Source organism: Echiichthys vipera, assembly GCF_963691815.1.
Source record: "Echiichthys vipera genome assembly, chromosome: 1".
In the NCBI taxonomy this organism is placed as follows: domain Eukaryota; kingdom Metazoa; phylum Chordata; class Actinopteri; order Perciformes; family Trachinidae; genus Echiichthys; species Echiichthys vipera.
Genome location: NC_139826.1, coordinates 18,753,186 through 18,763,193, shown reverse-complemented (window position 1 = coordinate 18,763,193; position 10,008 = coordinate 18,753,186). Strand labels below are relative to the sequence as shown.

Below are 10,008 nucleotides of genomic sequence, written 5' to 3'. Positions count from 1 at the left end.
CATTAATTAATTAATTATGTGGCTACATATTGTGGATCCTCTATATTAATTAGTAAAATTGTATATACATTTTAGGCACAGAATATCAGAATATCAACCACCAGAATATCAGTTTATAAATATTACTTAAAAATGAAACTTTAGACTTTTAGATATAAAAGCATTATTAAGCTACAAGTGAGATGTGATGTGAATTTGTTTCCTACTGTAGGTATGGAAAACGATGTCTTGAATTGCACTTCTTCAAGACATATCACACATTTATATATCCAGATTAAAAATGTCATGACTTATATTCAAACACCATCATCAACTTTCAGAAACAGATGAGATACTCATAGTGGAATCGGGATACTTATTTTTAACTCCTCACCTTCCACTGATGGTGATCTCATTGATGGTATAGTATTTGTGTTGCTGGTTCACCCCAGCTCCTCTGGTGTGGGATTGTCCACTCAGGTGTAACCTGACCTGGGCGGCATGTGCCATCTTCTGCAGGGCAGGAGTTTTGTAGAAGTCATTGTAGCCTGGCCTCAGGTTTGGCTCTGGGGTCAGCAGGCTGAATATGAGATTACCTCCTGTGAAAGGAACATCGCTGGAACACAGGAAACATAAACAAACATTAAACCAATTGAGTCTAGGTAGGTGTCTGTAGTGCTCGGTGGGATGACAAAAAAATATTTTTTGAGATTCTGTGGTTCACATTGTTGTTGGTTTTGCATGACTGGGCTTTGTTATAGGTTTATGAAACAATATTATAGTAGTATAATAATAGTGTCACTTGACACCACTAGAAGTGCGTGGTGATGTCTGTATCTGCAGAGACCCTGCCCTATGCCTGGATTTTTTTTCTTGTTGTTTAGAGAGGGACAGGAATGTTTCATGTTGTAGGCTTGACTTCCCACATGGGGGTTAAACCTCTAGCCAATAACAGCTTGCAGAGTTAGCAGCTCTCTGATTCCCAACTGCCACTTTGTGATGCCGCTCCCCCTCAGCGTAAGATACTGAAGCACAGAGCACAAGGCAGTGTGTCTGTTATCAACACACACGAACAAAGACAATGAAGCACTACATTAAATCATAATCTAACTGAAGAAGCACCTTCTAGCAGGACTCTGTGTGGGTATGTGTGTCTTTAAAAGTAATCGTGAAACTAAAGATTCATAAAATACTGTTTTATTCTTCTGATTCAATGTTTTGTCCTCACTGAATGGAACTCACTCACTCCACTCAGTCTGTTGCTTGCTCGACCATGGCTGCATCGACAGTAGTGAAAAACAAAAAACACAGCACAGCCAGACACAATACAAGTGCCATGGCAAGGACAAAACTATTACTATTTTGTCCTATATAGACCTCTATAGGCTTCTTCTTTACTTTCTTTATTCCTATTTCTACCTGCGGCAGCCTCCTTCTCTTTGTCAAAATCAAAATGTCCAAAATTAGAGAACTTCAACAAAAACCTTATTTTTTTTAGATTTAGATTTTTTTTTAGATTTAGATTTATTATTTTATTATAACTAAAGAATCTCTTGAAAATCCTTGGCAACAAAGTAATGGCTAAGAAAGCCACTACAGTTACCAAACTGTGTAAGAGACAAGGGCCTCTAAGGGCAAGGGCCTCTACACTTCCTATTCATTTTTGAATCCTATAGCCCTAAGAAAACATTGTTTAAATCTTCTATTCTGACACAATGGTTACTGTTCTCTAGTTTTGCTCACTGCTTCTTTCAAAGGTTTTCTTTAAGTGCCTTGGTTAATAAAAAATTAAAAAAAACATGCATGTACAGCAGTGGTATGGCCACAGAAGATAGTAAATTCTGAACAGTAAAAAATTAAATTATTTTAGAATAATTCAAGTATTAATAATTTGTTCTCTAATTTTGATCTACAATGTATTCAGGCCGGTTCTCTTCTGAATGTATATGTGTGTGTTTATGTTGAGTACACACTATCACACATATTGTTGTGTGTGTATGAATGTATTCACCTAAGTGTATTTTGGTGGTGCGTCCTGTGTGTGTTTATTGTTTCTGTTTGAGTTTGGAGTGCTTATGTATTGACAGAGGAGTCAAAACTTGCTTGAAACATACCTAATATGGTACACAAACACACATGCACCACGCACACAGCCCACAATTATTCAGGCCACTTATTCAGACACTTACCATCTCTCCTAACCAATTTCCTGGGGAAACCCTGCAGTTTAAAACATTACACTAACTGAATATCAAACAAACTGCTGCAACTGCTGTAATTTCCTTATTTCCTGGAGGATCCAGGTGATTCTGAATAAATATTCTTGGGTCACATGGGAAAAGCTTCCAAATATACTGTAGACAACTGCTCCTTGGTGTTGTCATTTTCCAAATTCATAAGAGTAAACTTAAAAAAAAACAAAAAAACTTCAGCATGTATGCAGTCAGAGATGTCCTTATGTCAGCAACTTAAGTATTCAGGAATGGAGATATATTTCAATATACAAATACGTGACATTTACACTGGAATATCTCTTAATTGATAAAGTAAAAATGCTCAAATGTATCAGTTATTGTTAGAAGGGATGTAACGATGCATCGTGACATTAATAAAAATCGGTACAAATGCGTGACGATTCGCAACGGTTGACAGAGAAAATTATTGGGGAATGCGAAAGAAGTAGGATACGTTCTTTTCTTCTTTTTTTTTTAGAAATAGGTTACCTTCTCTTAAAGAAACTCACTGGTTAGGGATTAATTTGTTCAACATCAAACGTCAAGTCACATTACTTAGGTAACTACGTAGATATGCTACAGGGCACAGAACGAGGGAAGACATGGTGACTGTAGGCAACAACTTTGAAATAGAGGATGCACCACCAACCAACCAAAACAGCGTGTAAATATTGCAAGAGACTGCTAACATATACTGTCAACACAAGCAAAATGCAGCAGCATATTGGCCACCCCAACAGTGAGAAGCAAAGTAACGTTGCGCCACCTCCTGAGCGAAAATGGCCAAATGGGCAAACCACCCATTATAAGAGGCTTTGCATCTCCTCTCCCCCATATCAACGCAAGGGCGCAAGAAATTACCAAGGCAACTCAAATGGTGGAAGGAGAACAGTAAATTTTATCCACTGCTTTCACCTCTAGCAAAGGCTCACCTCACCACACCAGCCACCTCTGTCCCCAGTGAAAGGGTCTATATGTTGTAACCTCACAGAGATGTCAGCTACAGCCAGAGAATGTTGACATGTTGATTTTCCTCAAGAGAAACCTGAAAGTTTCAAGCTACACAATCAAGTCTTAATTTATTTGAAGAGATTTTATCTTTTGATTTTATTATTTTGATGTGGGATTTGTTTTTAAAAATCGAGTTATTCTTTGTTATGTAAGTGAATAACTACAAAAACAGTGTTTCTGTAAAGAAAGGACCTCTTTTTCTGGTCAAGATTTTATAATCTTTTGTTGATTAAGATATTGAGTGGTTAGAGCAGTCGCAAAAAAATTAAGCATAAAGGCATTTCCTTACAACTTTTTGTTATTTTATTTTTATCATAAAGGGACGCAAGTAGATATAATCATATTAATGTTCATTTCCATTTATTTTGTATAAAGCCTTTAACACTTATTTTGAAAACAAGATGTAGTCACACATGTCTTTCTGCAAACTTCACCGAGTCTGTCACTGCCTTCATGTGAGTTCTCTCCGTCAGCTCGATCTGGGCATTTGAATTTGATTAATAAAAGCATGAGCTTATATTAATTAGGCAGCACTTATTAGCAGCAGTATAAATATGTTTGCACAACACTTGTAGCATTGGCTGATTTGACCACAGACTTATGAGTGACGGGTGGCTCAACCGCAGTCGAGCAAGATGGGCACTCATGTTGGCAATATTTCCGGTACCATAGTCTTGCATTGCCAGTCCCATCTCCACAGTGCTGTCAGCGTCATCCGCATTATATAAAATCTGTATCCAGCTCTGCTTGACATAGCAAAGTGTTTATAGGCCGTCTGCTATTTCCTGCTTGTTTTTGATAGAAATAGGATGTGGCGTAAAAGCGGTAACTTTCTCCTACCTCCACATTGACTAAAATGAAGCAACTGAATCGATTAAAAAAAATCATGACATAGTGAATGGTGATACTTAGGTGAATCAATTTTTTCCCCACCTCTAACATCATGATATTTATATGCAGCATACATTTCAGCTAGAACCCAAAGCACAAACTTAGTGCACAATGACACAATGGTTCTATTAAAGACATTTGTTTTTAAATGAACTGTGAATTGACAGCAATACTTCAACTGCAAATCAAGATTAATTATATTCCAGCTCTCACTTACCTTCTATTGCTCTGGGCAATGCTGTTCATCTCATCATAAAATACATGTTTACTTGTTTATCTATACACAAAAGGATCATTTATAGTACACTTGGAGCATACTGGTGTGAAAACAACTGAAATGACTGGTGCATGCTTAAATGTATCTTGCCAGACATGCCAGTAACCTCAGAGGAGGCAATGCCTCTTGCAGGATTAAATAGATCTTGCAAGACAAAAAAAACAAAAATCTTTCAAAATCAAAGACATTGCTCTTTTTCGATAAAATTATTAGCCAATAATGTCACAGAGTGTGTTTTTATGTCGCCAGTGTGAGGTTAAATTGCTGTCATGCCAATTTAAGTAATACATACAGTATGTGTACACACTTAGCCAGGTTGTATGTGATATAATTTGTCAGTCAAGGGAAAAATAAACAGTGACTACATCATCTGTGATCTATTCATACCTGTTCTATCTAGTGCCAACCAAGGCCTTGATCAAGCAGCTATGCCAAGATTTAGTGTGTAAGATTGTGTGTGTTCGTTAAGACTATGTTTCAAGGCCAGCTTTCCATCTAGTGCCAATCGAGAGCCGGTCATGTGCCAAGGCATCACTGTAGGTGGTTCGCTTTATAAACATAGTCACTGTGAGAGTGCCAGAGAGTGTGTGTGGTAACTCTATATGTCTGTAATGGGAATGTGTCTGATTTACTTTGATTTATTTTGATCTATGTTTTGTGCATGTTAGTATAAGCTTTAACACTCAAATGTATTAATACATACAAGTGCGTTAATGTGTTTGTGTGCGTTCACATACTTTTCCATTAAGTGTTGCCAGTCATTTCTGTGTTATCTCCTCTGCCTTAAAGAGGCTATGACCACCCAACAGCATAAAGCCAGAATCTCAGGTTGATGTCGAGTCAAAAATGTAAACTTTTCATTAACCTATTTTAAGCTTAGAGCAATTATATATATTTTTAATATATTTTTGGAGTTAAGTCAAAGGGTCCAAGAGGAAATTTTTTTTTTTTTTTCAAATTGTGTAAACTGAGCAATACATACAGTAAACAATGATTGTTTCTTTTTTTATCGTAAGGTCAAAAATACTGACTCTTTTCCACACCTGCCCACCCATTCACACATGGTACCTACCCGGGCAGCTGCAGACAGTTTACTGAGTCTGGTCTCAGTAACGGCCCGTTGTTCTGCATTTCAAACACACTGCAGTTTCTGGCCATATATTGCCAGTCCAACCAGGGCTGATCCGTGGTGTTGCCATTATCAGGTTCTGTGAGGTCAAGCCTCCGTCTTTGGATTAGAATTGACTCAGGCAAGAGCCCGCCAAACTGTACTATAACATGGAAAATCTGGAGGAGAGAGGGGAACAAGTTAGCATGAGTATAACCAGATTTGCAATACAGGTAAACCTGAACAATGTTCAATCCATCCTTTCACATTATATTAAAATGTGTTACTAATTTGTAATGGTAAAAAGGTAATTTTACTCTTGTTCACTCTATTAATTACTTGTTTCTCTGTATATACAACCTAAAATTTTAAAAAATAATTTCCTATTATAAAAAAACATGTGTTTCTCTGTGTGTAGGTGTGGGGATGTGTGTTAAGTGTTATCTGCCCCACTACAGTGTGGGCTGGGACGCAGGGTTACACAGCAGGGAGCGCATTAAGCCACCACCACTGTGCAAACCCACACACACACAACCTGAACTTCAGAAAGTGTCTTTTATCTGGGGACTTGAGTTGAGCTACCACGTCAGGACAGCTCCCAAAATCCTGCCCACACTCACATACACACTTCAGAGAGAAGAGGGACGAGTCTTTTGACAGCCCCAGTGTTGAAAACGCCCAAATCCAGCAATATCTCTCTCTCACTCTGCCCCCCTGTCTGTCTATCACTGCAGTGCTTAGAAAGAGGATGAAACTACTGTCCACTGCACATACAGGTGCAAGCAGATAGATACTGTGCAGCATTTTGTATTGAAGCATTTCGTCTGTACATTCCACAATAATGGAATTTAGTTGACCGTCCAGCCAAAAGTAGCTATTTAGAAGACAATGATCTAGAATGACCACATTTGCTGTGGTCCTCACTGCATTACATATGCTGTTGTATTTCCTTATAATAAGGTCACCGAATAAAGACAAGACATTTACACCATTGTGCATGGATTCCCATTTGAATATTGAGAATAAATATTTTATTGACCACTGTTAATGAACAATTGTTTCATAGAATATACAACCCCAATTCGCATGAAGTTGGGACGATGTGTAAAACGTAAATAACAGAATACAATGATTTGCAAGCTGTTTGGAACATTCCACAGGTGAACAGGTTAATTTGAAACATGTGAGATATAAAAGGAGCATCCCCAAAAGGTTCAGTCGTTTACAAGCGAGGATGGGGCGAGGTTCACCAATTTGTGAACAACTGCGTGAGCAAATAGTTTAACAGTTTAAGAAAAACGTTTCTCAAAGTACAATTGCAAGGAATTTAGGGATTTCATCATGTACAGTCCATATTATCATCAAAAGATTCAGAGAATCTGGAGAAATCTCTGCAGGTTAGTGGCAAGGCCGAAAACCAACCTTGAATGCCTGTGACCTTGAATGCCTCAGGCGGCACTGCATTAAAAAACGACATAGTTCTGTAAAGGATATTACCATGTGGGCTCAGGAACAATTCGAAAACCATTGTCAGCTAACACAGTTCGTCACTAACCTGACTCTGATGAATTTCGTTCTGCCTAGCTCAACTTATCCATCTTGGATCGCTTCATAGGAGAAGTGTTTTAGAAGGCTATTGTCAAAAGTCGGTTCTGTCAGTACCCTCCTCTCTCCCTTTTGTTTGAGTTTGTCTCCGTCTGTCTGTTTTTCCCTGCATGTGTCTCCCCTTTGTGTTTTGTTGTCCAGGTCCGGTAGGTGTGTCCCTCCCAGCTGCAGCCTGTTACGCTGATCACCTGTTTTACTATAAAGACCCTGGGCTGACAGGCATGCAGCGCCGGACCGTTGTTATCCTTCCCTTGGTAAATTGTTTGTCGGATTGGCTCCCGTTTCTCGTTCGTTGGTTTTTGTGCTCCTCGTTGTTTGTTGTACTAACCGTTGTTTTCTTTGTTTCCTTCTGTAGTATCCCACGTTCCTGTTTCCTCGTCCTGTTCCCTGATCGTCCGTCCTTTCCCCCGTTCCTGTTTTCCCTCGACCGTCTAGTCTTCAGTGTATCTGTATCCCCTGTAGTATTTCACGTTTGTTTGTCGTTTATATTAAACGTTTTGTTTGTACTTTTACCCCCAGTTTCCCAGTGTTATTTCCCCGCACTGTTCATGACAGCTATGCCTTATCAAAAAACCTTGCATATGATTGGATAAACCACATGTCCGTCATTTTTACAGACATGTTACTTCAACCAATCACATGGAAACCAACCCGTGCCACTGATAAGAGTGACGCAGTGAATTGCGCTGGACGCTAGTTTGGACAACATGGATGAAATAGCAGCATCAGTCATGACGCCTGCTCCCTCAATGCAAGCCGCACTTGTTCTCTGAATCAAAACAATCTCCACTATGTCACATCTATAAAAATCGCACCCAGCAGTCCTGATTGACTCTACCATTGTTCCGTGGTCCCCAAATCCCTCTACTATGGAGTGATCCCACATGTAGGGGGGGGGGGGGGGGGGGGGGCTAGGCAGAGCTAGATAGTGAGCGTCAAGTTAGTTCGTCGCTACATCTACAAGTGCAACTTAAAACTCTACCATACAAAGCAAAAGCTATATATCAACAACAACCAGAAACGCAGTTGGCTTCTCTGGGCCCTAGGTCAACTGAGATGGACTAACACAAAGTGGAAAAGTAAGCTGTGGCCTGACGAGTTCACATTTCAAATTGTTTTTGGAAATCATGGACGTGGTCTCTGGAAAAGGACCATCCAGATTGATATCAGCGCAAAGTTCAAAAGCCAGCATCTGTGATGATATGGGGGTGTGTTAGTGCCCATGGCATCATGGGTAACTTGCACATCTGTGAAGGAACCATTAATGCTGAAAGGTACATACAGGTTTTGGAGCAACATGTGATGCCATCCAGGCAACGTCTTTTTGAGGGACGTCCCTGCTTATTTCAGCAAGACAATGCCAAGCCACATACTTCACATCTCACAACAGAATGGCTTCGTAGTTAAAGAGTGTGGGGACCTTTCTCCCATTAAAAATGTGTGGTATTATGAAGCGCAAAATACGACAATGGATACCCTGGACTGTTGAGCAGGAATGGGAAAGAATTCCACTAACAAAGCTTCAACAATTAGTATCCTCAATTCCCAAACGCTAATTGAGTGTTGTTAAAAGGAAAGGTGATGTAACACAGTGGTAAACATGCCCCTGTCCCAGCTTTTTTGAAAAGTGTTGCAGGGATCAAATTCAAAATGAGTGAATATTTGCAAAAAACGATAACATTTATAATTTTGAACATTAAATATCTTGTTTTTGTAGTGTATTCAATTAAATTTATAGGTTGAAAAGAAATTTGAAATCATTGTATTCTGTTTTGATTTACGTTTTACACAATGTCCCAACTTCATGTGAATTCAGGTTATATACTATACAATGAATTTATGTGTAAGCAGTAAAAGCTGCAAACCTGATAACTACAGTAGGGATAAGCTACGCAAGATATGACCAATATATTTTATACTGATAAAGGTAATTTCATGTCGTGATAACACATAATCAGGATATAGCATGTTTTTTTTTTTAATTCAATAGATAAATAAATTCTATAATTTATATTTCTTGTCGGCTGTTTCCATGCTAAGGGATGGTTGTGGGTTTGGTTAAGCTGGGTGTGATAAAAGACGTCACTCACGTAGCATTTTTCGGCCATTAAAGGAGTCAGAGTGACAGCCAGACGCAAATGCTGCACAGAGAAGCTATTCAGACCACACCACAATCCCACAGTTCCAGTCCACAGACAACTGCACTATTGTTTTTAAGGATCCATCTAACAACAGCCTAAGCTGAATTTAAGTAATACGTCTGAGCTTGCTAATCACAAGAGCCACAGCTAGTGCTATTGGAGACCTGTCTGAGGAACAAGCTACCAGGCTAAGCTACCAACGGCCTGCTAGCTTGTTAAGCTAACATACCTCAACCAACTCTCTCTGGTGTTTGAAAGCAAGTCTTACGTGTGTTATGTGTTTTCCTCAAATTTAACCTCTTCAACTCACTCCAGGTTAGGACTGATAAGAGCCATAGTTTTAAACCCCCAGAACAAACTAGTCCGACCTAACATGCAAGGATCAAAATGTAAAGTATCATCCAAATGACATTATTACTGCCATAATGCAGTTTATTTTATACTGATAAAATTGAAGGCATCAGATGTGCCATCAATATCTCAAACAAAAAAGTTGGATCACCACCCTGTTTAGGCCAAAATAACACAGCAATGATGGCAAGCTTTAATGCCTTGGCTCTCGTGGAAACAGTGAAAGATCTAAAGCCATCCACCTGCTGTCTTGATGCTTTACCTACCAACTTCTTTAAGAATGTTTTTGACTGCCTATCAACAGACGTATTGCAAATAGTTAATAACTCTATTCAATCTGGCAATTTCCCAAAGGCCTTTAAAACTGCAGTCATTAAACCTAAAAAATCTAAATCTTAAAAAGCGGAGCCT

At 39.0% G+C, this 10,008-nt stretch overlaps 1 protein-coding gene across 1 annotated transcript in view; it reads right to left on the bottom strand.

Moving 5' to 3' along the window:
- The window catches only part of ush2a (Usher syndrome 2A (autosomal recessive, mild)), a gene marked incomplete at both ends in the record, with an annotated part of 216,414 nt that overhangs the window by 181,133 nt on the left and 25,273 nt on the right, over nucleotides 1–10,008 (bottom strand). Inside the window, 2 exons of the mRNA XM_083919953.1 lie at nucleotides 374–595; nucleotides 5,465–5,679. Of these exons, the coding sequence (XP_083776079.1) occupies nucleotides 374–595; nucleotides 5,465–5,679 (437 nt within the window). The remainder of the gene's footprint in view (nucleotides 1–373; nucleotides 596–5,464; nucleotides 5,680–10,008) is intronic.